At 36.5% G+C, this 27310-nt stretch overlaps 2 protein-coding genes across 5 annotated transcripts; one reads left to right on the forward strand and one right to left on the reverse strand.

Moving 5' to 3' along the window:
* Positions 1-930: 930 nt before the first annotated feature.
* On the forward strand, positions 931-9023 carry LOC111482233 (disease resistance protein TAO1-like). 4 transcript variants are annotated; one of them, XM_023127924.1, is made up of 3 exons: positions 931-1115; positions 5847-8422; positions 8516-9023. In XM_023127924.1, exons 1-3 carry the CDS (start codon positions 957-959, stop codon positions 8895-8897), a joined length of 3117 nt encoding a protein of 1038 aa, XP_022983692.1. In that variant the 5' UTR covers positions 931-956; the 3' UTR covers positions 8898-9023. The 4 variants fall into 4 exon arrangements, with proteins under 4 accessions (XP_022983692.1, XP_022983690.1, XP_022983691.1 ...); XM_023127922.1 differs by having other exon boundaries at positions 931-3349; positions 8087-9023; XM_023127923.1 differs by having other exon boundaries at positions 931-3335; positions 8073-9023.
* Positions 9024-10721: 1698 nt separating this feature from the next.
* LOC111482242 (nuclear pore complex protein NUP93A-like) lies at positions 10722-25460 on the reverse strand. The gene is made up of 15 exons (XM_023127936.1): positions 25161-25460; positions 24503-24594; positions 24334-24400; positions 22737-22796; positions 21012-21101; positions 20081-20350; positions 19668-19763; positions 19414-19548; positions 15285-15338; positions 15111-15194; positions 14261-14347; positions 13283-14185; positions 12603-12784; positions 11724-12015; positions 10722-11231 (listed from the first exon to the last, which is right to left on the reverse strand). Exons 1-15 carry the CDS (start codon positions 25260-25262, stop codon positions 11154-11156), a joined length of 2592 nt encoding a protein of 863 aa, XP_022983704.1. The 5' UTR covers positions 25263-25460; the 3' UTR covers positions 10722-11153.
* Positions 25461-27310: the final 1850 nt, after the last annotated feature.

A 27310-nucleotide genomic window follows, 5' to 3' on the forward strand; every position in this document is an offset into this window, starting at 1 on the left:
ATTTTATTAAAAAGAGAAAGTTTCACATTTTTCAAGCTAATTTTCAACCCATCAATTTTTCGGCTTTATATGTGAATAACCAAGTACCCCTTGCTAGTGAAAAGAAACCCCGTCGAGAAGTGAAACAGAACATGAAACTATAAGATTCCAAGCCGTGGTTTGGTTAAGGGAACCTAGCTCGAAAGTGAATCTTCATGGGGCAATTGTCACTACTTATGGACTCGAACCTAGGTGATTTATCCATGACCAAGATAAAACTCGGGTGAAACTAGGGGAGGCCGGCACTTCTACCAACTCTTTCCAACTCAGTTTATATTTTAGATATAGTTTGATATCTAAAATATGTTAATTTATTACTACTAATCATAGCAATATTTTAAACCTAATTGTCATCCCAACGTTCTATCAGATTTGAAGTTTTGTGTATATCATAGGCTATTACAGAGCTACAAGAAGAAGCAGAAGTTTGAATGAGTCATGGTGTCCAAGGCAGGGGAGGAAGATAACTCATCAAGAATTTCATGGCCGATATGCTTTCCATCTTCTCTGATTCTGTTTCTTACTCTAATTTGTAATTCCTATTTTCATAGAGACGAAGAAGGAACTGAAAAGCAAGACAAACGGTGGGCTCAAAGACGCATCCGCGGATTGGAAGATAAATCATGTTCATTCCATTAGCGACGCAAGGAACATTCTGTATTCTGTTCATGAAGTACAAAGGTAAAATCACTGTCTGCTCGCTTTCTTCTGTAAAACAAAAGCGAAAAGGTATGAAAGCTTTTTGCCGTTTGCTTGATTACAAAGAAAACGAATACAGTAGCCGAGAGATCGAGGAAAGTAGCAGTTTCTTACTTGATTCCAGCTGAAAGAATTTTGAGCGACTACATAACGATGCATTTGGAAGACGAAAAAAAATCAGAAATCGAGAATCAATCGGACAAATTTGAACCCTAGCAATGGCCGGACTTCTTGACAGTGTTGCCGGAAATCTTCTCGGAAGGATAATTGAAGCCGTCAGCCGACCTGAGTTACGTCATATCCGTAGCGAACTAAGAAACCTCCAAACGACTGTGTCGAATCTCAAGCCCGGACTCAGAGACGCCGAGGAGAAGCAGGCAAGCGATAGGAAACTCTATGATCTGCTTAAAAACCTCGGGAACGCATTTTCAACGGCCGACGATCTCCTTGAGGGATTGGATTGCGAATATTTGAAGTGGAGAGTACAGAATCGAAAGAACGACGTGGATGAAAAGGGATGCCAGTTTTCTTCTCGTTTCTCATCCGATTTCTCCGTTTCTGCATATAAATCTACCATCAACGACATCACAGAGAAGATATATACGATTGAGAAAACAATGTCTGAACTCCTTCTGATTGAAGATGAAAATGAACACATCAAACGATGGAAGAGTGAAATGTCTCTGCGGACCTCCATTACTGGTCCGCAAGCTTTCTCTAGGCTTCTGCGTTTGAAGAAAGAGGCGGTTCTCTCTGATAATGTCGACTCCATTATTGGTAGAGATGAAGCAAAAAAGAGTATCATTGATGAACTACTGAAGGATGAAGACGATAAACAAAAATCTCGGCGTATTCTTTCAATTCATGGAGATGGAGGGATGGGAAAGACGACTCTGGCCAGGTTAGTCTACAATGACCACGAAGTGTTTAATCATTTTGACAAGAGAATGTGGGTATGTGTTTCTGAAGATTATGATGTTCAGAGAATCGGAAGGGAGATTCTCAGTTCAGCAACTGGCGAAAAGGTTAATGGTGTCCTAACCGAGAAGCGTGTACAAATCCGGCTCAATGGGAACTTTGTCGGCAGAAAATTGTTGCTTGTTTTGGATGATTTTGGGGCTTTGGATCCCGGTAGAGTATCAGAAGTGGAAAAATTAGTGGAGATGGGTGCTAATGGCAGCAAGATCATGATCACCACTCGCAGTGAGCAAACTCTACAGGATCCTGCAACACACAAGGTTCAAAAACTGGACGAGAAGCAATCCATGGCTTTATTTAAACAGACATTTGGAATCAAAAAATTTGAAATTATGACCGAATTTCAAAGTGAACTCGAAGAACTTGTGTCAAAATGTGGAGGAGTTCCTTTGGCAATCAAATCATTGGCCGGACTGCTTTCTTCGGAAGTGAATTATGGTGTTGAGTCGTTGAATCTCCAGGCCTTGATTGAGAAATGGAAACAGGAGGAGGTGAAGGGAGATGGTTGCGTTTTACATGCACTGAGACTGACTTATTATCTAATGCCATCTTACTTAAAGCCTTGTTTTCTTTGCTTTTCGTTGTTGCCAAAAGATCATGTGTTCTTCTCATTTGAGCTAATCCAATTATGGATGGCACAAGGACTCCTCCATTCAGGTAGCAAAGATCCTGAGGCTGTTGGGGAGCAATACTTCAATGAATTGCAGTCTCTCAGTTTACTCGAAGACGTCGAGGAGCACACTCTTGGATATTGGTTCAAACTCCATAGCCTCGTTCATGAGCTTGCAGTCCAACAGGCTAGTATGGAACATCAGAACCTGGAAATTTTGCATCAGCTGTCATTTGTCAACTGCAACAACAAGGAATTGCCTCAGCCGTCAAATGATAAAGTTCATTTTCTTTTCGTTCCAGAGGGAGGAGGTGCGGAGCCAAAGATCAATGGAGTCCCTCTTGTCAAATGCATCACCGAGTTCAGGCAGCTAAGGGTCTTGTACTTATGCAACTCTTCCTTGGAAGAAATTCCAACCTCGATCGACACGCTGAAATGTTTAAGGTACTTAGATTTGCGAGGGAGCCGGCGACTCAAGAGATTGCCGGAGTCTATTTGCAGGCTACAGATCCTGCAGACCCTGATCCTTGCATTCTGCTCGGAGTTTGAAGAGCTTCCCAGAAACATAAAGAACATGGTCAGCCTCAGATTCTTATGGATACAGACAAAGCAAGTCAGCTTGGGAAAAGACGGCGTAGGAAGCTTAACATCGCTTCGTTTTCTTGCCATCGGAGGGAGCGAAAACTTGACTTGCTTGTTTGAAGATAATGACAAGCTCAATTCCCTTCAAACACTGATCATTTATGATTGCAAATCGCTGCTCACATTTCCAAAAGGCCTGGAAAGCTCGACTACGTTATGTAATATGGCCATATGGGGTTGTGAGCGGCTGATATTGACAGACTCTCTTGAATTCCTTCGTCTTAAGAAACTGATACTCAGAGGCCTTCCTGTTTTTGCCACTTTGCCAAACTGGATAGGCAATTCGGATGAAGATTTAGTAGTGCTAGAAGTGGGAGAGCTTCCCATGCTAAGAGAATTACCTCTCTGGCTTTCAGATTTATGGGAACTTCGAATTCTTGGGTTCTCCAACTGTCCAAGGTTTGCTGATGATCTTAACCTTTCTCATTTAGGTTATTGTAGAAAGATGGAAGAACTGAGAATCACGTTGTGTGGGTGGCTTTGCGACATTGTTAAGAAGCCAGGCAGTGATAACGATCTCTCTCACATCCCTTCCATTTATGTTGACACCAAAAAAAAAATCAAGCAAGAAGGAGGCCAAGGCAACATTCACTGTGAATGTTGAGATATGATTCAAAGTAATTAAAATGAGATATGATTTAAAGTAGTTGAAATATGATTCAAATATTCAAACTACCTAAATTTTAGGAGATTTTTAGTAGATTTGAATTTATCTACATTTCTACGATTTCTCGTCCAGTGTATAAGACTATAAATTATGTAACCCTTTGAGCATTGAGTTAGAAAACAATAATAAAACACTGGAGGCTCTGATTTATTTTATCTAATCTTATCTCTTTCCCTATCCATTTTCCCATCAAAGAATTCATAGTTTCATTTTCGTTTCGGGTTGGTTTTACCAATTTGAGCCACACTTTCCCATAAAATATATATATGCATGCATGCAATACGCTCTTTTTACATTCAACCATCACTTGATTCACAGGATTTGTTTTTGAGTTGTAGCCTTGGTTTGGATCTATCACCTCAGTGTGGCCAAGAACAGTGTTTGAAGCCTGACTTGGTGTGCAGTTATGATCCATCTTTCCATTTTCATTTCTTGTTCCATTTTTGAAGTGTTAGATAGTTTTAGAGATTGTTTACGGTAACATACGGATAGCTTTTCGCAAAATTCGTATGAATTCTCTAATATATATTTGAGATCTTGTATTGGTTAGAGAGAGGAACGAAATATTTTTTTTATAAAGGTGTGAAAGAGGGTAGGAGTGTTGATGTGTACTTCGCTCGAACAATCACCGTAGCAAATAAGATGAAGATTAATGGTGAACCAACAAATGGTGATGATTGAAAAAATCTGAAAATCAACGATCTCAAGGCTTGACTCAATTGTAGGTTCTGAGTCTGATAATTTAGACACTTTAACTACTAACGAGTTATAGACTAGCTTGATAGTACATAAACAAAGGACGAACGGACGAACCGACGTGGAGGAGATGGACAAGCATTAAATGAGACATACAAAGATAGAATCAATGGAAGATGAGGTGACCAATTAATGAAGTTTTTTTAGGAAAAGGTAGACAATCGTTCTATAAAAAAGCCTACAATTGAGTATTACAAGTGTCATCAAAGAAGTGTGTTATGTGATGATAGTTCCACCGTTAAGCTATCCAAGAATTCAATGATGTAGATTGAGATTTAAAGTGTCGTTTTCCCGCTAAAAATTGGATCACCTCAAATTCATATGAATATGTTACGTGTGAACATACCTAACAATTTCAATGGACTCGTAATTATATTATTGCACTTCATATTATCATTATTATACAAAAAAATAAATAAATAAATAACTCGTCTAAATTTTATTATAACCCTAAGAAGAAAAAAAAAATTAATATGAGTCATCCCAGCAAATAAATTATTTTATTTTTTAATTTGAAAGTAATTTAAAAAATAAGATTTTACTCATATTCTAGATATACTTTGGTATTTTATTATAATGTAAATATTAATATATAGATTAAATTATAAAAAATACCTTTAAAACTTGTATCATTTGTTTGAAAATATGGTAAAATTTTTCAAAAGTTAACGGGATATATTTAAATAAATATAAATTTATTAAAAGGTTAGATGTCCTCGCTCATTTAAAGAATGATCATGAATTTATAAGAAAAGAATATATAACATAAATAAAAAAATATAAATTTATTAGAACGTTAGATGTCACATCAGACTAATTTAAATAATGATCATAAATTTATAATAAAAGAATATAAATTTATTAAAACCTTAGATGTTACATCAAACTAATTTAAAAAGAATGACAATGAATTTGTTGGAAAAGAATCAAAAGCTGAAATGAAAGTAAAATGAGAGCCCACACTTCCCATTCTTCCTTCATCGAACTGTTGGTGAGTTGGAAAGGTGCGAGAGTGTTCGACGCAAAGGAAATTAAGTATTGTGTTCATGAAGAACGAAGGCAAAACCAGTTCGAGTTGGCTTCCTTCTGTAAAGCAAAAGGGAAAAGGTATGAAAGCTTTTTGCCGTTTGCTTGATTACAAAGAAAACGAATACAGTAGCCGAGAAATCGAGGAAAGTAGCAGTTTCTTACTTGAGTCCAACAACAAAGAATTTTGAGCGACTACATAACCATGCATTTTGAAGACGAAAAAAAATCAGAAATCGAGAATCGATCAGACAAATTTGAACCCTAGCAATGGCCGGAATTCTTGACAGTGTTGCCGGAAATCTGATCGGAAGGATCATTGAAGCCGCCAGCCGACCGGAGTTTCATCATATCCGAAACGAACTAAGAAACCTCGAAATGACTGTGTCGAATCTCAAGCCCGGACTCAGAGACGCCGAGGAGAAGCAGGCAAGCGATAGGAAACTCTATGATCTGCTTGAACAACTCAGGAACGGATTTTTGAAGGCCGATGATCTCCTTGACGAATTGGAATACGAATATTTGAAGTGGAGAGGGCAGAATCAAAAGAACGATGTTGACGAAAAGAGATGCCAGTTCTATTCTTGTTTCTCGTCCAATTTCTTCGTTTCTTCAACTAAAACTGCCGCTGAAATAAACGAAATCACAAAGACTTTAGATACGATTGCGGAAACCATGTCTGAATTCTCTCTGATTGAAGATGAAAGTAAACACATCAAACGTTTGAAGAGTGAAATGACTCTGCGGACCTCCATTACTGGTTCGCAAGCTTTCTCTAGGCTTCTGCATTTGAAGAAAGAGGCGATTCTCTCTGATAATGTCGACTCCATTATTGGTAGAGATGAAGCAAAAAAGAGTATCATTGATGAACTACTGAAGGATGAAGACGATAAACAAAAATCTCGGCGTATTCTCTCAATTCATGGAGATGGAGGGATGGGAAAGACGACTCTGGCCAGGTTAGTCTACAATGACCACGAAGTGTTTAATCATTTTGACAAGAGAATGTGGGTATGTGTTTCTGAAGATTATGATGTTCAGAGAATCGGAAGGGAGATTCTCAGTTCAGCAACTGGCGAAAAGGTTAATGGTGTCCTAACCGAGAAGCGTGTACAAATCCGGCTCAATGGGAACTTTGTCGGCAGAAAATTGTTGCTTGTTTTGGATGATTTCGGGGCTTTGGATCCCGGTAGAGTATCAGAAGTGGAAAAATTAGTGGAGATGGGTGCTAATGGCAGCAAGATCATGATCACCACTCGCAGTGAGCAAACTCTACAGGATCCTGCAACACACAAGGTTCAAAAACTCAACGAGGAGCAATCTATGGCTTTATTTAAACAGACATTTGGAATAAAAAAATTTGAAATTATGACCGAATTTCAAAGTGAACTCGAAAAACTTGTGTCAAAATGTGGAGGAGTTCCTTTGGCAATCAAATTCTTTGCCGGATTGCTTTCTTTGGAAGCGAGTGGTGGTGTTGAGTCGTTGAATCTCCAGGCCTTGTTTGAGAAATGGAAACAGGAGGAGGTGAAGAAGGGTGGCTGCGTTTTACATGTACTGAGACTGAGTTATGATCTAATGCCATCTTACTTAAAGCCTTGTTTTCTTTGCTTTTCGTTGTTGCCTAAAGATTATGTGTTCTACTCGTTTGAGCTAATCCAGTTATGGATGGCACAAGGACTCCTTCATTCAGATAGCAAAGATCCTGAGTCTGTTGGGGAGCAATACTTCAATGAATTGTGGTCTCGCGGTTTACTCGAAGACGTTGAGGAGCACACTCTTGGATATTGGTTCAAACTCCATAGCCTCGTTCATGAGCTTGCATTCCAACAGGCTAGTAAGGAACAACAGAACCTGGAAAGTTTGCATCAGCTGTCATTTGTCGACTGCAACAACAAGGATTTGCCCCTGCCGAAATTTGATAAAATTTGTGTCCTTTCCAATCCAGTGGGAGGAGGTGTGGAGCCAAAGATCAATGGAGTTCCTCTTTTCAAATGCATCACCATGTTCAGGCAGCTAAGGGTCTTATACTTATGCAACTCTTCTTTGGAAGAAATTCCAACCTCCATCGACGTGCTGAAACATTTAAGGTATTTAGATTTGCGAGGGAGCCAACGACTCAAGAGGTTGCCAGAATCAATTTGCAAGCTACAGATCCTGCAGACCCTGATACTTGCATTCTGCTCAGAGTTTGAAGAACTTCCCAGAAACATAAAGAACATGATCAGCCTCAGATTCTTATGGATACAGACAAAGCAAGCCAGCTTGGGAAAAGATGGCATAGGAAGCTTAACATCGCTTCGTTTTCTCGCCATCGGAGGGAGTGAAAACTTGGCTCGCTTGTTTGAAGATATTGACAGACTGAGTTCCCTTCAAACACTGATCATTTATGATTGCAAATCGTTGCTAACATTGCCAAAAGACTTGGGAAACTCGAGAACATTATGTAATATGGCACTATGGGGGTGTGAGCGGCTGAGATTGGTATTCCCAATGGAACTCATTCATCTCAAAAAACTGATACTCAGAGGACTTCCAGCATTGACCAATTTGCCGATGTGGATCTGTTATTCTGATTTGGGTTTATTAGTGCTAGAATTGGGAGAGTTTCCCACACTAAGATTATTACCCGATTGGCTTCCAAATTTATGGGAACTTCGAATTCTTAGGATCTCCAACTGTCCTGTGCTGGCGGGCTGTATGCTTAGTATTCTCCAAAATTGTGATGAGATAAAGGAATTGAGGATCACGTTTTGTGAGTTGCTTAGCCAACAAGTTTTGAAGGTTGGCAATCATCCAGAGTTCGATTCCTCTTGCATCTCTACCATTTATGTGGACTCCAAAATAATTAAGCTACGAGCAGCATCAAAACACAAAGACAAAGACAAAGACAAGGCAGCTGTTGGAGCTAAACAAACTAAAGAAGTAAATAATGATGAGCGTAAGAGTGATGCTCATCAAACTAGATTGAACAATGCAGATGGAGAGGTATCAAAAAAAGCTGGGACCAGACTAGCTAGACAAGAAGAACACGACCGAGCTATGAACGATGATCAAACTGGATTGAACACTGGTGCTGAAGCGGTATCAAAAGAAGCTGTTGGTCGTGATTGGACCAGACTAACTAGACAAGAAGAACACGACCGAGCTACGAACGATGATCATCATGAAGCTAAGAATGATGGACAAGCTTTAAAAGCAGATCAGTTTAAGGGTAATAATGATCCTGGTTTTGGGACTGAACGACCTTCAAAAGCAGAAGATTGTAAGGTTAAGGATATTGATGACCGAGTACGGACGATTCCTATTATGGATGGAGCAGAAGGAGATGTAACTAGTGATGATACTCATTTTGGGGCTAAACAAACTGAAGAAACTAAAAAGGATTTAGCTGCTACTCATACTCATATTCATGTTACCAAAGTTGGAGCAGAAGCAACACATGATGGAGAGCCTAACCAGAAGGTAAGGTTTGTTTGAGTGACAATGGCCATGCCTTATTTCTTGCTTTCTTTATTCAAAAACTAATTCTAATACCTAAGATTGTATGTATATAGATAACAACCTATTCCTTTACTTCAATGTGCTTTCTGAGTTTTGCTGCTATTGTCCTGCCTGTTTTCGTCCCTCGGGGCCTTGGTTCGGATGTGGCGGTGAGCGACCCCATTTAAGTCCATTTAAATCACTCCAGAATTTGACCGATTCGGATTATCTAACCCAAACTCTAAAGGTTAGCTTGAGTTAGACTTTTTTCGACTAGGATTGAGTTTAATTTTTTGAAAACTGAAAAAATTCGATCGGTTGGAGCAGAAGCAACACTCAAGCAACACGATGAAAATTATCGTAGTCATTATAATATAGCTACCTCGTAACAAAGGATTGACGGAGATTAAAAATTTTAATAACCCATAAATATAAATTCAACATATTTTTCTCATTTATTCAACCGTAAAAAAACAATAAATAATTGACACTAATTTTTCCATTTCTGGTTATTGTAAATTTAAACATGAGTTGGATATAAACCAATATTTAATATATCTGTTAGGGGTATTTTTGTAATTTCACTTATAAATATCTTGATTATATTATTGAATTTCAGATATTATTATATAATATTAATTATTATTATTATTATTATTATTACCATTATAATATTAAAACGAAAACTATAACGTGTCTAGATTAATATGATTTTTTATTTTTTTTAATTTCAAAGTAATTGGAAAAATAGTATTGGTCTGCTCCTAACTTTTTATTTTTTATTTTGTTTATACTATTTTTAAAATATTGCATATTTCAATGTAATTTTTTAATAACTTCAAATTGGACAAGAAAACATTAATATTTTATTCAAAATTGCATTAAATTTTATCTCGAGGAATGATTATATATATATTATATAACACAAATAACCATAATAAAATTAATAATTTATAATCAATACCACATTTCATTTCTCGTTTTTGTAACTATCGAACCCAAAAATAATTATTAAAAAAGAAAATACTATTTTTCAATCTAAAATTTTATTTAAAATACTTAGATCAAACCCAATTAAAAAAGAAAAATATTATATTTCAATTTAAAATTTTATTTTTATTAGATGATGAAAGTAAGAAAGATTAATTTAGAGAATGATCTATATTCTCTCTATGAGACCTAATGTGAGGCCTTTTGGACAGCCCAAAAAAAAGTCATTATAACTTATTTTCAAAAAACAATATCGTACCATTGTAGAGAGTCATGTTCGTCTAACAATATTAAAATACTTGAATGTATCTCGAGTTGTTCCTATTTTTTAAGCTAATTTTGAACACAAAAAAGGGGAGAAAATATTAAATTATGATAAAATATATATATATATTAATTAGGGGTTCATAATCTAGGCAAAAAAAAAATGGTGAGTTCAGAGGTGAAAGTGTTATTTTTCATGGGTTAGACTAAAAAAGAATAATCACAACAATTAAAAAAGATAGCTCAGTGGGCTCAAAGTTTCAGAAATTAAAACTCAAATATCCACCCACATCGTTGAATAATGTCTAGCTCCTATTCTTAACACAAGTTACAATATGCCCATAACGATGAAAATATGTTTCAAAGTTCAATATTTATACACAAGAATTACTATATGTTTTTGGTCATTTTTCATGGAACCAGAACTGGGCACAAAACGTCGAGCTAGCTGTACCTATTCTATAGCTGGCTAAGAAACCCGTAAAAGGCATGTCGGTTTTGTTTCCCTGATTTATACGACCATATTTCTTTGTACCTACTGGTTTTAATGATCTCAAAACACTTGAGTAAATAAATCTAGATAAGCTCTCTATACCTCCAATCAGTAAAATAGTTCTTTTCATAATATTCCAAAATAAAAACAGATTCACAGCAGATTTGAGCAGATATAAACCCTAAATTTAGCACCATTTTACCACCTCTTTTGCTTATAGCTCTTGCAACAAGCATAATAGAAAGGCACGGAAGGAAACGAAAGGAAAATGAAAATTTGGGAATGATAATGTAAACTTACAATTAGTCTTTCTGATTGGTGAAAAAAAAGCTGCGCATACCACAGACCGTTCTCCCATCATTCCTCAACTTCATTTTCCTTCTTCTTTTGTACTGCTTCACAAAGCTTTAGTCTAAAACTATGCTAAATTTCCCATTGCTAGGATCTTTGCAGAGTTTCATTTTCATGGCTAGCCCCTCAAATGCAATGCTGAAGTCCACATGTTTTCACAAGGTTTGAGCAACTTTTTCGTACAAATCGTGAGGCCAGTTCCTGTTTAAATTATTAGCAACGAAGTTTGCAATCTGCCAAAGCAAAAGAAGTCCAACATGAATTAGGAGCAGGTTTACCAAGAATTTGCACACAACAGACTAACTATAAATTTCAACACCATGCCACAATATTTTGTCTAATGCCGTTATTTTCTAATAAGAAATAATAGTATGCTGAAAGGGTGAAACGCCGTTAAGTTTAGTTTAAATCGGGGTGGACCAAATTTAGTCAGAGAAAGTTCTCAGTTAGCCAAATATACCTCTAATGGAGATCTTTGACTCCCTTTCCACATTCCACTTAGCATTAGTAACAACAAACCCAGGACCAATAAACTAAATCGGGTCTAAAATGTCTATTTACTCGGTCCGATTCATCCCAACACCTCAATACCCCTACTTTTTTCAACATTAATTTAACACATCTACTTTGAGCGATTAATTGACAAGAAGAGGAACTAACAGACTTGCTGGAGGTTAGTTAGCAATGCATTAGAAACACTATTTAAGGGTGTGCTGTTTGCATACCTTGGCCCTCAAGGCACGAAGAGATCCATCAGAATCTTTCACATTGTCCAGACACGTAAGTGCAATCTTCAAAAGATCTGGTACACAAGCTTGAATGTGAGGAGATAGGTTTTGAAATACATCAGAAGTCATATCAGGCCCTCGTGGATCCAATGGAAGAAATGGAATTCTAGCAATCTCCCTTAGAGCATCTAGATGATGACCCAATCTGGCCAACTTGTGGATTGAAAGAACTGCCTCAAGTTGTCTTAACACGGTCTGTTGCTCCATGACATATTCTCTTTCCTGAAGGCTGCATGTTTACATTCCAGTAAATTTAAGTGAAGGCAACTATGCTGCTCCCTAGTTTACAAATATATTGTAGAACCAACGACTGTAGGAAAAATAACAATAAAAGAACAATGTTCTCAATGGCTCAAAACATTTTTAGGATATCAAATTAAACAGATTTTTAATTTAAAAGGGAAAAAAAGATGGTCAATATTTCCCCTTTTACTAGAATTCCTTGTGTAGAAATTATATGCTGAGCTCAACCAAAATATATATATATATATACACAAATAAAATTTTCCAAGTGCTAGAAAATTAGAAAGCGTTTTAAAAATCGATACAAAATTACAAGATTGAGGACTGGCATCTGAATTGATTTTTTTTTTTTTTTTTTTTTCCTTGGGGGTGAACCAAGAAGGGAGAATAGCCTTTTGTACGAATTTTATGTTTCAAAATATCAAAAACTGACTAATCAAAAAGAATAGCACACAACCTCGAACAGTTCAATATATACAGTTACATGAAACAGTTCACAACATATTTCTTATAAATTAAAAGCATTAACTAAAAATTGCTACATGTGTACAGACGATTAAATTAATTAATAACCTGATTTCAGGATAATATTTGTATGTTTCCAAAATGTCATTGCCTGAATGAATAAGGCCAGCAGTCCGGCTTTCCCCATCCAATCTACCACGTGACAGCGCACAGATTGCTTCAGAGAGACACCTATTAATTGTATCCAGTGCCATTGAAAATGCCCCAACTCTCTTGTGAATCTCTATTGACTGATAAGTAAAATACAGAATTTTAAAATGATGAATAGAATACTATGAGGGGATAAGCCAAGTTTCAAATAATAGGGGGCAATCATAAATAAGACAATTTCTCATAGACATCATAGATAAGAAAGAATCAGGAAACAGAGATGGCAGAGAAGACACTCGAACAAAAAAAAAATGAAAATTGAAGATTCTTGGGATGCTTGGGATGCTTGGTTGAGGGTTGTTTGTATGATATCCAGTGTCTTAATAATAGTTCCAAATTCATTTCCAATGGTTAACTGATTCAAATATAGAAGAGATGGATCTTTATCCCGCTTCATGGTTTACCATTTGTTGCCTCTCTAAGAAAAACACCCTCATGGCAAACTTTAACCTTTTAAACATAGAGTTAGCTAAATATATAATTCCATGATGGTTATACATATGAACTGAGAACATGCTACAACCACCACCAAGTTTAGAGAAAGACATTTGGATTTGTAAGACAAGACAAATTATTACCTTGTCATAAAGCCCAGCTTCCTGACACTGTCGAGCAGCTTCCAGTAGAAACTGTTGCCTTGATTTAATGTCAGTCATAAAACGTACTAATTCACCTTCTTCTCCAGCACCTCTTGCACCAAGCAAGAGATAGATGCCTCTATCACGTAACAACAGCTCAGTTAGAAGTTGCTTCAGCATCAAAGTTCTCTGCCGCTGCTGATCCACACTACCCCTGCTAGACCATGCCAACTGTCCACCCCCCACGGCTGCAGCAGCCTGGGCATAGTACTCTAGTGCCATAGATAAATTACCCATTCTTAAAAATAGAGAACCATACTGCCTAATTATGCTAGATACCTCAGCATAAGCATCCATCACACCCAATTTTTGTCCAGCCCCTGATCCTTCTGAAAGTACTCCATGGTCCGCAAGCACAATTGATATGTGGGCAGCATCAATATTTAATCCTTCTTCTCCTGTTTCCTTTGACAAATACAAGACCGCAGGCAGCAACTGGATACTTAAAAGCAGAACATATGGATATACCAGGGGGTCTTTCCCATTTTTAGTATAATATGACGGTTCAAATTTGTTGAGGTAAAACTGCAAATCATCCAAAGTGTAAGGTACCGAGCCTTCATTCAGAACAATAGATGAGGATTCCCCATGGCTGTTACGTACAGCTGACAACTGAAACCATAGAAAATCCTCTATTGTATTAAACAGCGTTGGAAGATCTCTCAACAAACGGTCAATATGCCGGCGAGAACCTGAAATAATAGCATATAACAACAACTTTTTCTTATCATATGCAGCTCGGCCCATCCTATCTCCCATTCTTAACAACTTCTCACATTCTTCTGATGCAACACTTGCTATCTCTGCTGGTACCATGCCCCCAGTATTAATCCATTCTGTAAGCTGTCAAGAATAAATTTGTGACTTAAGGTTGAATATGGCATCAATTCTATTAACAAACAATTTTAAAAGTTATACCAGAGGAGCAAACTGATTTGATGCACGAGATGACAGCGTAATGTTTCTGGCCTCGTCGTAATATCCAGTTCTCAAGCAGAAGTAAATCTGTTTAAAACAAAAATAAACCTTAGGGAAAAATTCAAGGAAAACCAAGGGTCCATTGCGTTTGAATGGTGATTTGAGAACATGAGTCCTATGAAGCATGGACACTTAATGTTGGATAATATCATATGTATTTCGGTATTTGTATGGTACTTTGTACTATTTTCAGTTGACTTGATATTTTATGCTTTTTAGTGGATTACATTGAGTATCTCTGTTAAATTTACATATATCCTACAAAAGTAATAAAATAATGTATCCTCTGTGTATCCATATCTAGTATTTTATAATTTGGCAAATCGTCATTTGCAATGAGCCATCCAAAATCTGTCTTCCTTTCACAAATGTTATTTGGAACTCAAAGATTGTGTATGGGAGAGTAACTTTTAAAAATTTTTATAGGATACTTTCCAAAATCTGGTGCGAAACACAAAGTATGAACCTGATAGGGCAAGAATCATGGACATTTTGGCTTCTTTCTTCCCCAGTACAAGGCAAATGTAGGTCTTACTTAGATTAGCATTTTGTTTTTTTTATGAAAACTAAGCTTTCAATGAGATAAAATGAAAAAATATAGAATACAAGTGGCATGCAAAAGAACCAACCCCAAAATGAGCCAATAAAAGAAAACGGCCCAATCATATAAAACTCAAATACAAACAACCACATTTGCTGCTAGATGTATTAATGTAAACACCATTTTCTCTTTTCTCGATGAAAAACATATTAAAGTGAATAATTGTAAAATTCAAAAAGGTATCAACACCTGTTGCCAAGTAGTATCAACAGGAGGCTGTCTACGTGCATCATTGGCATCAAAATCTAGAACTCCATAGTCTCTCAAGCGAATCTGCAAATAACAAGAACTTAAAACTGAAGTACAAGATGAGATATAGCATGTCAAATTTTCTAATTCTTTGAACATATGTCACAAACAAACCCGAAGGAAGGCCCGAACTCTTTGAAGATTTCCAACAACACCACCAAGGGCAGCCTACAGGGAAATAAGATGACTTCAACGTATGAGTCATGTAAGAATAAATAGCAACTATAATAGTTTGAGCATAAAAGTAAACACACATACTATCTATGCATAAATTAACAAGTTTATATACAAATTTGAATTTATAGAAGGAAAAAAAAAGGAACCTTCTAATCCTAGAATGGTTTTTTTTTTTTTTTTGAAAAAAGAATCAATCTTGAGACCATCAAACTGTTTTTATTAGTTTTGACATTGAAGGGAAATCCATTAGAAACACTTATTAGACAATGAGTTCCGAACGAGGAAGGAAAAAGACTTATGTTTCAGTTGTGACGAAGTTCTAAATCGGCCATCATTGTAAGCCGAGGGAGTTAAGAATCAAGGTGGTGTGCAAGGAAGGGGAATATTAGCTAGATACAAAAGCAGTGTATGAAGGGATGGGCGCAGAATAGCCACAGCTAAATGAGGAGTTCGCAAAGTTGACTTTTAAATCAGTATTGAGATTTTCGAGTTCAGAAACAATTAAGCTTAAAAGGAAGGGTAGATGATAAAGAGGTACTGGTGATGATAAATTGTAGGGCAACACACAATTTAATATCATTGTCGTTGGTGGAGAAGTTGAATATATCATTGACGGAGACATCGAACTAAGAAATTGTCATGGGCAAGGGTACAACAGTGAGAGATCGTGGCATTAGTAAAGGCGTTATCCTAAATGACTGTGGAGGAGGATTTCTTTTCGTCATACCTAGAGGTCGTTCATGTTATTCTGGAAATGCAGCCTCTAGAAATGTAGTGGCTGCATAAAATGGGCAAGACAAAGGGCAACACAACCCTTACTAAGAAGGAAATATCATTGAAAACGAAAACAAGAACTTGGTCAGAAAGCGATCTGGGTTTTGTAGTTGAATTCCAAGGTTTGGATATGGAAGGGGCAAGGGGAGATCTGTGGGAAAATCTCGATTTAGATTTACAAGGGTTGCTTCGCGATTTTGAATATATTTTTGAAATATCGCCAGGATTACCACCGATGAGGGAAATAAATCACCGGAACCAACTGGTGCAAGGTCATCCTCCAAGTAATGTACAGCCCTATCGTTATGTGCACGCCCAGAAATAAAAGATTGATAAATTAAATGGGAGATGCTTGAGGTGAGGATAATTTGTAATGTTGTTAGTCTGTTTGCGAGCCTGGTTCAGCTGGTTAAGAAAAAGGATGGTAGTTGGAGATTTTGTGTAGACTACTGCTCACTCAACAAGCACACAGTCCCTGATAAGTATCCAATTATCTTGATCGAAGAGTTGTTGGATGAATTAAATGGATCACGAGCTTATTCCAAACTTGATTTGAATTCAAGTTATCATCAAATCAAGGTGCACAACTCTAGCATCCAGGAGACAGGTTTCTGCACCCATGAGGGACATTACAAGTTGATGGTCATACCTTTTGGCCTAACAAATGCTCCGACAACGAACCAGTTTTTGAGACCCTTCGTACAAAAATGAGTTGCCTTTTTTATGACGTTCTCATATACAGTTCTGACTGGGCTACACATATCAAGCACCTGGGAGTAGTGTTCAACGTGTTCAGGAATCATTCCTTATATGCCAATCAAAAGAAATGTCATTTGCCAAAGAGAGGGGAATATTTGGGACATTGGATAGCATCTCAAAGGGTTGCCCCATTCAATCAACTTATGGAAACTTTGTGGGATCTTTGGTTTGACGAATTACTATTGACGTTTTCTTAAAAATTATGGTGTTGTCTTCTCATTAACCCAACTCATAAAGTGTGATGCTTTCCATGGGTCAAAGGAGACTACAATAGCTTTTGAAACCTTGAAGTGTGCAATGGTAATTTTACCAATATTATCCTGGTTATGATTTTTCGATTCCTTTCACTGTTGAGACTAATGCTTCAAGTCTATGGAGAAGACTATTCGAGATTTTGTGTGGAAGGGAATCTACAAGCTAAGTAGCAACTTAGTCAAATGGGAATGGATGGCTTTGCCAACTTATTTGTCCCCTCTCACTAGTGATTACTCCCGATCTCAAGCATCCATTCATAGAGAAATCTAATCGTCAAAATAAATAAAAAGGCCATCATGGACCAAGATCCAAACAGATCAATCTTGTTGAGAGGTAAAGAAAGGAAAAGAAAAAGGACATTGCTAGCATTTATGGAATCTCCCACAAGGTTGGATGACTAGCGACTTCAAGAAGAAGAAAGGAAATAGACCGTGGGTTCATGTTGCAGAGAATTTCCCCTTCTTTGGGCGTTATGCAATTTAAAGATGGTTGTGGAAAAAAAAACATTTGATTCTGGGAAGACATTTGGATTGAGCATCTCCCTTTGAAAACTTGCTTCTCAAGTATTTAAACTCTAGCAAAAAAAGAAGCCTTAATTGCTGATTGTTGGGATGATGATAACCAAACCTGAAATTTGGGCTTTGAGAAGAGAGGTCTTTGATAGAGAATTACATACTTGGATGGCCCTAGTGGAAAAGTTGAGCATGGTGCAAATGGGGGAGGCAGCCAATCGTATTTTGTAGTCGCTTGAAGGCTCCAGTATATATTCTTGTAAACCTAGCTTCTTGGGTCTTCGTCTAAGACCACTTAGGGGGATTTGTCCATTACAAGAGCAACTTGGAAGCATAAAAGCCCTAAGAAAGCGAAAGTTTTCCTTTGGTCGTTGGCCTATTGGAATTTAAATACCAATGATAGACTCCAAAAAAAATTAGAAGGTGGTTCTTGTCACCCTCAGATTGTAGAATGTGCTTGAAAGAGGTGGAAGACCTTAATCAACTATTCAACCACTCCAATTTTCTTATAGATCATGAAACTTCTTCACCCTCTTGATATTAGCGATTGGAAGACTCTCGTTGTATAGCTTTGACAGAGGCTCCCTCCACCCCTCCCTTAGGCTGTTTCTATTCTTTTTGGAACATTGTTTTTTTATAAATTTTTTTGAATGTTTCTCATAACAAACAAACAAACCATAGAAGTACACAATAAAAGCCAACAACTAAAATAGACCCTTATCAAAATCTCAACACTCGGCCCCATCTTTCTTTCTACTCTTTTGGCAATGGAGCTTGGCTTAGTTCTCACTGACTCTGTCCGTAGTCCCTTTTAGCACAAAATTATCACTAAGTAGCATTTTAACTTTTTTCGAAGTCAGAAACGTAGATGAATAAGTATCGATGTTCAAGCTTTAATATTCTAAAGAACTTCCATCATCTTCCTCTCTTTAAGAATTCCTGGCCATCTTCCCTGAATCTTTCATCTTCATTAAAGTTTCATTCGCAAATCTTTTTTCCTTTTTCAACTGCTTGTTTATCACCCTACAATTAAAAAAAAATTCCTTACCTATCACATACTTTTTCTTGCATTACAAGGCTTTCGTATCACTTTTCCCTTAGAGCACCTGTATGAAGGATCTCTTCTCCTAAGAATTTGAGACCTGTTCTTCTCTTCCCCCAATACTTTGCACAGTTATTTTCTTTCTTTGAAAATCTTCCATCTCGCAGAAAACTCTCCATTCCATCATGTTCATCCCTGTCTAAACTGCAATTCAATTCACATCCCCTCATTTGATGTGGATGCAGTCTCTAAAAAACAACCATGTTGATTTAATATTTTTTACAATAACACGTTCATTGAATTAATCAAATTCGTTTTTTCTCATGCCAGATCTGGTCCTTTTGAAGAACTTATGGCTCAAAGGATGGTGATTGTTCTATCCATCAAATTTGCTCCCATTGCACTTTGATAAAAAAAGAAATATATATGAAATTTCCGTTTCCCTCTAACTTTACCTCACCTCCATAACCATAACTATATACTAGCTTAAACGGGAAACAAATATCAACAAAACTACTTAATGTAATGTTTGCATCAATAGTTAGGTTACTAACTCCATACTCCTATACTTGAGAGAGTGTCTAATTTGAGATGTCATTTGGTTATGGGACATAAAGTTTTCGGGTACTCCCACCTTGTCAATTCCTCTTCATTAAAACAAGTGTGATCATTCCAAACAAAAAAATAGTAAATAGAATTATACTTGAAAAGAAAAAAACATCACCTGTGCAGGATGGCTTTGTATTGTATCCATCATATATTTCTCGTGTCCCAACTCTAGATGGCGCCTGGCCCCAAGTATTAGTGACATTGTTTTTGAAACATTTTGTTTTGGAGTTGAGTCCTCACCCATTAATGTCTATCATTTAAAAAAAATCTAGATATCAACAATTTATCAAATAAAAAAGGAATGAAAGGCAGAGAAGATGATTGGATATTCATTATGTATATCAATTAAAGAAAGGGTGAACGACTTACTTGAATAAGATGCCAAATCTTTTGCATGTTAACTGACTTCCCAGCAGATCCATGGAGATCTAAACTTTCATAAGCGCCTTTGAAAGCTACAGCAGGCTAATAGTTGAAAACAAACAGTAAAAACCAAATATTAAATACGTGTCATCATTCATCTACAAATGGTTGACATTGAGCAAATGATTAAAGCCAAGAAAATATATCAAAGCTGGCCTTCCATCAGTGCACGTTTCTTACAAGTTATTATGGGTTAAATGCTAAAGATGACCATAAGACAAACATCATAAATATTCATAAATGAAAATAAGAATTGAAATGAACTACGTTGGTCCATTTCAACAAGCTATTAGGATCCTCAACAAGGATATAATGTAATAGAACGACTACAAGTCGGTAAAGAAAGAACCAGCTCATACTTTAAATGGTAATCCACGTTCCCTGGCATCGTTCATCTTCTTCACTACTTCAGCATATGTTGATGCTTTTTTCTCCATAGTAGGCTTGTTGGCTAGAGATACAGACTCCAGAGTGGGAAAATCAGATGAAACATGAGGACTGGATACAAAGGAGGCAATTTGACCCGACCTTGAAGCCCCACTATTATCATCAATCATATTAGTCCTAGGTAATGTAGATATTCGGCTTAAACTCTGAAGGAAATCACGTTTTTCCTTTTTCCAATCCTCCTGTCAAACATTTGATTCCATAACAATTCAGAAACAAATGCACGATTAGTAAAGAATTGACCCAAGCAGATGTTCTCTATTCTATAGAAACGAGCTCCATTTACTATCAATTGAAGTAGCTAAAAGCACGACCAATTCAAATCCACTAAACAGAGATCAACTTACCCATCGCATCATTTTAATTTAACCTCACAAAGGGGATGCAAGCCAAATATAAGAAACTAATCATCTATAATGTGAATGGAGAATCACAAATTTTCATAGTTAACTATGAAAGTTCTTGAACAATAACCGCAACAAGAACCAGTAATCCAGTGCCACCATGAAAAGAATGAAGATATTCATCAACGACAACATTAAAAGGACAACCAAAGGGGCAAATAAAAATAAAATATATCAGTTATCTCTTCTAAGATCAACCTCATGAAAAAACATGAAACGCCCAACTCTTTTCTGAAGCTTTCAGAATTAATTCCAATAGGAAGCCTGTTCTACCACTCGACTTTTCACATGCCACTATTAAATACGCAGCAAAAAAATGATAGAAGAATAGGGAACAACTGAAAATTAAAGTGAAATGTTCGCATATTATGTATATAACATTAAAGAAGAGGTAGTTAGAGAAAACATTCAACCTCTCAAAATAACTAGTCATACTGACCTCTAAAACTTTCATCATGTAACCATTAAAACTTCTGACATTGTCCTTCTGTGCCTCCTGTATGGCCGAGATCATTGCCATTTCATGGACCTAGGTTGAATTCGAAATGCACAAAGATCAGACATATCAACATTAATAATTGTCCAGGATAAATTGTGAAGATAGCACCAGAAAAGTTGAAATTTTTTTTTTCATAATAATAATAATAAAATTTTCCAGCTGTAAAATGAATAACTCAACACAAAAGGCAAGGAGATCAGTTTTTAAGAGCTTATATTCTAAAATTAAGAGAGAAAAAATACATGATTTTCAACTCCAAATTACAATGTTCCTGTAAAATTCATTTAAAAATGACTTAAAAGTGTTTCTTAGAACTCAAAGACATAGTTGTACAACCTACTGAATAGACCTTGTTCAAGTGTTTCTATGAATTCATTTTAAAATCCTCCTTCATGGCAAATTGGGAAGGTCTTTTATAAACACCATGGGTTATACATCCCTTTTGTAAATTTCAATCATCAATGAAATTGTCTCTTATAAAAAAATAATAAAAATCATTTAAAATAGATAGCAGAGTATTACAATGTTCCAGTGTTCATTGTAAAAAACAACTTTGTAGTGTTTCTATGAATAATGAATTCATTTTGAACTCCCACACTAGATTTTTGGGTCTTATAACCAACACATTGAACCTTTCATTTAAGTATATAGAATTAGTTATAAAAGCGAGGGGACAGAGTACAAACAAGTTAAGTTGTCCCTTAAAAGAGCAGAAAATTAACTCATTCAGCAGGTAAAAAATGTTTAAAATCCAAATTCCACCCCTAATAGAATCAAAATAGCAGCAAAAAAAAATAGGGCAGTTAGAATTAGCCATGTGAAAAACTTTCGAGAAAGCATTCCTGAAAATATATATTCCTCGTCTAGAATCATCCCAAATCAAATTTGATGTAATTAGCTTAATCTCACACCATCTAAAAGCTTCAATACAAAAATTTGAAATGGGGACACTACTCTTTGAACGTTCTCTCCACCCCTTGCCCTTACCTCGGGACACTACTATTTATCCCACAAGATAAACTTATGTTAGGTCTTTTATTCTTTTCTGGCTGGGAGTTCTTATTTATGGCTTTATTGTATCTTCTAGGAAATTTATCGCACTGGTATTGCATTCTCCTTTTAGGAGTTATTATATTTCCATTAATTCAGTGAAGAGTTTTGTTTCATTGTCAAAAAAAAAAAAAAAAAAAGAAGAAGAAGAAGAAGAAGAAGAAGAAGAAGAAAAAGAAGAAAGAAAGATAAAATTTCATGCTTTATTGTACATATATTGTGTCTTACCTCACCATGATGCTGAGGTTCCAAATAACCAAGTGCAAATTAATGAGACTCGCACTTAAATTTTTTTTTTTAAGAAACTTGAAATATCAATTACAAAAGGCATACTTAACAAGTCCAAGAACGACAAAGACTACCATACATAAATGTACGAATAACCTAATTAGTAACAGCATAAAACATATACGTACGAATAACCTAATTAGTAACAGCATAAAACACATACGTACGAATAACCAAATTAGTAATAGCATTAGTTCAGCAACATCCTCCAGCAAATATAAGTATGAAATAGAAATTTCAGCCAACATTTCATATATAAGCCAATACCTTTTTTGGTAAAATTTATCTGCAAGACTGCAATGATAGGAAAATTTGCATAAAAAATACCTGTTGCAAGTATTCTTCAATACTAGTTGCTTCCGCAGGAAATACGTCCTCAAAAGTAGTCTTCAAAAGAAGTAATAAACAGGCACATAAAAGATTAGAAAGCAACAGAATACTAGAATAAAATTTTGCAATGTAAATTAGATCAGATCAACCAAAATACACACAACTTTAAAAGAAAAATACTTTTGGACTATAAAGGTAAAAGCCAATATCCGTTCTCTCCTTACTTGTCATCCTTAAAGAAGAAGGCAGAAAAGCTTTGGCTCAAACTCATCAAAATTTTCCTGTGATGCAGTTCAATTGAAAAGAAACCACCTTTTTTTTATACGCAAAGATAGATAGGCTTTCCATAATTGACGTACACTCTCGCTTTTTCTCTACTCATGTTTTCACTCTATCGCCCTCCTCCATTCCTCCTTTCCTCCCTACTCCCCATCCCAACTCTCACCCCTGGTCATTAACCAACCCTCCTCCACTTCCCTAACCGATGACAACCACAAAGCCATATCAACCTTGACTGGAGAACCTTCTTCACAGCTTTGAATGACCATTACAGAAGCAGTAGAGCAAGAATAAAAGAAGGTGGTCATACGTCCTACTACACATCGTGCATCACCTAGAACTCATTGTTATGGCTTGAGACATTCTACAATATCCTCCTAAAGGAAACTTGCTCCTTCAAGGCTTTCAAAGAACTAGGAACCAAAGATTGTATTACTTCGATCAAGAAACTAAGAAATAAACAGGGCTATTACTTGGAGGTCAACCAACTTGACAACAATGGTCGAAACTAAGAAATAAACAAGGTTATTACATGGAGGTCAACCAACTTGATGACAATGGTCGAAAGTGCTGAGTTTTCATCCCATCAGATTCGAACAAAGAAGTATAGTTCTCTTTTTACTCCCTCGTCTCAGACTACCCAGACAAAGCACACAAACAAAAGGAAAAGGCCCAAGTAGTCGAGTTGGAACAGCTGAAGGTATAATATTTTAGAATGTCTAAATAAATGCATGGAGCAAACTGAAGATGAAATAGTTTAGAATATCTAAAGAAATGCATGGAGAGTAATCAATGATCGCTTCATATGAAGGTTGGTTAAAGATTAAAAATCATCCCAACCCTTGACATTCACATACATAGGAGACTAATGTGGTGGTTTTGAAGAAATGGTTAATACTACTTGCAGAGGGTTGGATCTTAATGAGGCATTAGAGGTCTTTTTTGTAATCCACCTTTGGTGGTCGGGTATCCCTTCCTTTTGTATATTTCATTTATCAATGAAATCAATTGTTTCCTTAAAAAAATGCCTTCTTTTCTCGACAATACCATTTTTGTTGTTGCTCTGGGTATAGACTTAGTAATTCCTTTTGTAATTATTGTATTTCTAATAGTTGGGCTTACGGAGAATTGTCTGGCAACCCCATTGGTCGTAGGGTGAGGACTTTCCTCCCCCTTTCTGTACGTTTCATTATAATAATGAAAGGTCTAATTCTTATTTTAAACATACATTATAGGTAGTACATCAAAATTCAAAGAAAAAAATAAAGTCATTAAGAAGGTTATTTATAATTGAAAACATGAAAAAGCTCTTCACCTTTAGTTCAAAAGACTTCAAATCTCGAGCAAGTTGCTCCGCATTTATTCCCTCACGTGCAAGTAACCTACAATTGTAAGATGTGCTCGCTTATAGGTAAGTAAAGAGACTGCAGCAACAAAAATATGAATTGACGAAGGGAAGATTTTGTTAGCAGCAATAGAACTACCTTGTAGCAGCAATAGATTGAGTAGGCGCCTCAGTTCTCAGGGTCTTTGCCTTGAGTTTTTTAGATAACACTTCCAACTGATCTAAATTCCTCTGAAACAATAGCACATCGTGAAATTCAGAAATAAGAACTGAGACATAATGTGGAGACAAGAAGCTAGAGATTTCATTTCTTGATCATTCTTTTTATATTCTTCTTATTTTAAAATCAGAAAACATCGTGCATTCCGAAACTTTTCTTCCCTCTTGGTATTTGTTACTGAATCTTTTGTTTCAAACGTTATTAATTCTTCTTTTCTCCCAATAAGCTGGATGCAGCAGGCGATTAAGAAAATAAGCACAGTTAATAAAGTCTCAGAACTCTTGTTTACCTTTAATGCTTGTTTTTTCAAACACCCATTTTTCACTGCCTTGAATTGAACGAAGTGGTCGTAATCGCAAATTGATAATGATAATAGAGCTAGAAATACATAGTTTTCCAGATATAAAAATATATCTAAAAATCAAGTTAGAAGTGCAGTCCATTGTCGAAACAATTAGACTTGCCCAATCCAGCTGTAGGTGAAAACTATGAAAATGAAGGTATGTAATTCAATTAGAACCCTCGATGTCCACAGATTCTGAGAAAAACAACCAAATTGACGGAGAGAGTATGAAACCTGGAGAGGAGGGAACTGCGCTGATGGAGCAGCTTGTTCGAGGAGCTTCGTAGAAGAGTGAAGCAGATCAGTCCAGCCACTCATGTCTTGGTCGTTCGCCATAGCTCTGGCAAGGAGGCACCGGGAGAGGCCTGAGAGGCAAGGGCAATTTGGCTAAGTGCCCTTGAGCGGGAGAGAAACAGCGGCGGCAGCACTGAACGGCTAAAAGCGAGGGAACCGAAGTGAATGCGCGAAGGTGGAAGCACTTCGAGTGAGCGGGAGGTGAAGGGTTTAAGGTTTTCAATGGTTTGCTAAGAAATAAAATAGAATACAAAGACGTTTTAAAAATGTTAGTGTCAATTGAAAACCTTAAACCCTCCCATCTTAATTTTTAAAAGTTGGTCCATTAAATCATGTAATTGTAATTGTAAAGCAAAGTAAATATATATATATATATATATATATATATATATATAACACGAGTAAAAACGAAAAATATCTATCGGTAGTGGGTTTAGACTGTTACAAATAGTATTAAAGTCAGACATCAGCTAACTAGCAAGAATGTTGGGATACCCAAAGAAGGAGGATTATAAATTTCATATCAATTAGAGTAAGGAAATAAACATTTCTTACAAAAGGTGTGGAAACCTCTTTCTAATCCATTTTTAAATCGCGTGGCTGCCAGCAATAGGTAATGGATCAAGATGAATAATATTTATTCACGATAAGCTTTAACCAACAAAATTACAAGCTCCATGTTTGATATCCATAACTCAAATAATTGTAGGCGAAGTATAGGGGAGAGAATATATATATATATAGTCGTTGGCCCAAATTCATACGTGATGGGCTTAAATTCAAAAATTATGCATATAGCCATCAATTCAAGAGTGCCACGTTTGTAGAGAGTGGGTGAGCTGGCAACATAGGGAGATGGATGTTCATATGGTATAGTGGAAGTCAAACGACGGAGTCTAGAGTTTATGATCGATCTGAAGAATTAATTATGCTTCCCCTTCGTACTACCGAGATTTTTGTCTAGCTTTCTTTTAGCTTAAGAAGACAGACATGAGAATGAGAATCATTTCGAAAGTCGTCGGGAATTGACGTTTTAGTGTCTAAAAGCTCTCCAACTTGTTGCGAATCCTTCAATTGTAAGAGGGTTTATGGCCACCATGTGAAGCTTAGCTTACTTTAGCAACCACGTGGATGTTTAATAGTTTTTTAAACTCTTAATTTAACTTTTAATACGATCAAATTAGTTTATGCCTCGTAAGACATTTTTAAACATTCACAATATACCAAACACAAAAATAATTGACTACTCTCAATTTCATGAGCATAAAATTTATTATTACGTCGAATTAATCAGTCAAATTACGAAAAAGTTACACGTGAAGACACAGTATGTTATTGTAATGACCTAGATCTACTGGATATTGTCATATTTGGGCTTTCAACTTCCCCTTAAGGCATTAAAACATGTCTGTTAGGGGAAGGATTTCCACACCCTTGGTTTTCCTCCCCAACCAATGTGTGACATCACAATCCACCCCCCTTCGAGACCTAGCATCCTTACTGGCAATCGTTATTTTCTCTAATCAAGGTGGGACCGTCACCAAATTTACCCCCTTTGGGGCCAGCGTCCTTACTGACACACCGCCTCGTGTCTACCCCATTTTGGGGAACAGCGATAAGGTTGACACATCGTCCCGTGTTTGGCTTTAATACCATTTGTAACGACCCAAATCCACCGCTAGCAGATATTGTTATCTTTGGGATTCCCCTCATGGCTTTAAAATGTGTCTGCTAGGGGAAAACTTTCACACCTTTATAAATGGTGGTTTGTCCTCCTCCCCAACCTGTAGGATATCACAGTTATAAGAATTGGTGTTACAATGTGGATATGGTTTTCACTCTTATAAACAATTCAAGACAAATGGGACATGTGGTCATGTTGAATCTAGATTCCAAATCATGAACATGAAAGGTAGGGGTGTACATGGTCCGGGTTGGGTTGAGTGATTTTTTTGACCCAACCCAAAAGTTCGGGTTGGTTGGATTAGTAACCCAACCCAACCTGAAACTTTTCACGACCTGACCCAACCCTCTATTTTCGGGTTGGGTTTGGGTTTTTTTTTTTTTTTTTTTAAGGTTTGATTTATCCA

Source organism: Cucurbita maxima, unplaced genomic scaffold (assembly GCF_002738345.1).
Source record: "Cucurbita maxima cultivar Rimu unplaced genomic scaffold, Cmax_1.0 Cma_Scf00007, whole genome shotgun sequence".
Classification (NCBI taxonomy): domain Eukaryota; kingdom Viridiplantae; phylum Streptophyta; class Magnoliopsida; order Cucurbitales; family Cucurbitaceae; genus Cucurbita; species Cucurbita maxima.

Excerpts from the sequence above, each read along its gene's own strand:
- LOC111482233 (XM_023127921.1), top strand. The coding sequence starts at position 957 with ATGGCCGGACTTCTTGACAGTGTTGCCGGAAATCTTCTCGGAAGGATA. Across the intron at positions 1,116-5,846 it reads GAGACGCCGAGGAGAAGCAG|GCAAGCGATAGGAAACTCTA; the intron begins GCAAGCGATAGG and ends GAGGAGAAGCAG.
- LOC111482242 (XM_023127936.1), bottom strand. The coding sequence starts at position 25,262 with ATGGCGAACGACCAAGACATGAGTGGCTGGACTGATCTGCTTCACTCT. Across the intron at positions 24,401-24,502 it reads CAATCTATTGCTGCTACAAG|GTTACTTGCACGTGAGGGAA; the intron begins GTAGTTCTATTG and ends TTACAATTGTAG. Across the intron at positions 20,351-21,011 it reads ACATGATGAAAGTTTTAGAG|GAGGATTGGAAAAAGGAAAA; the intron begins GTCAGTATGACT and ends AATGTTTGACAG.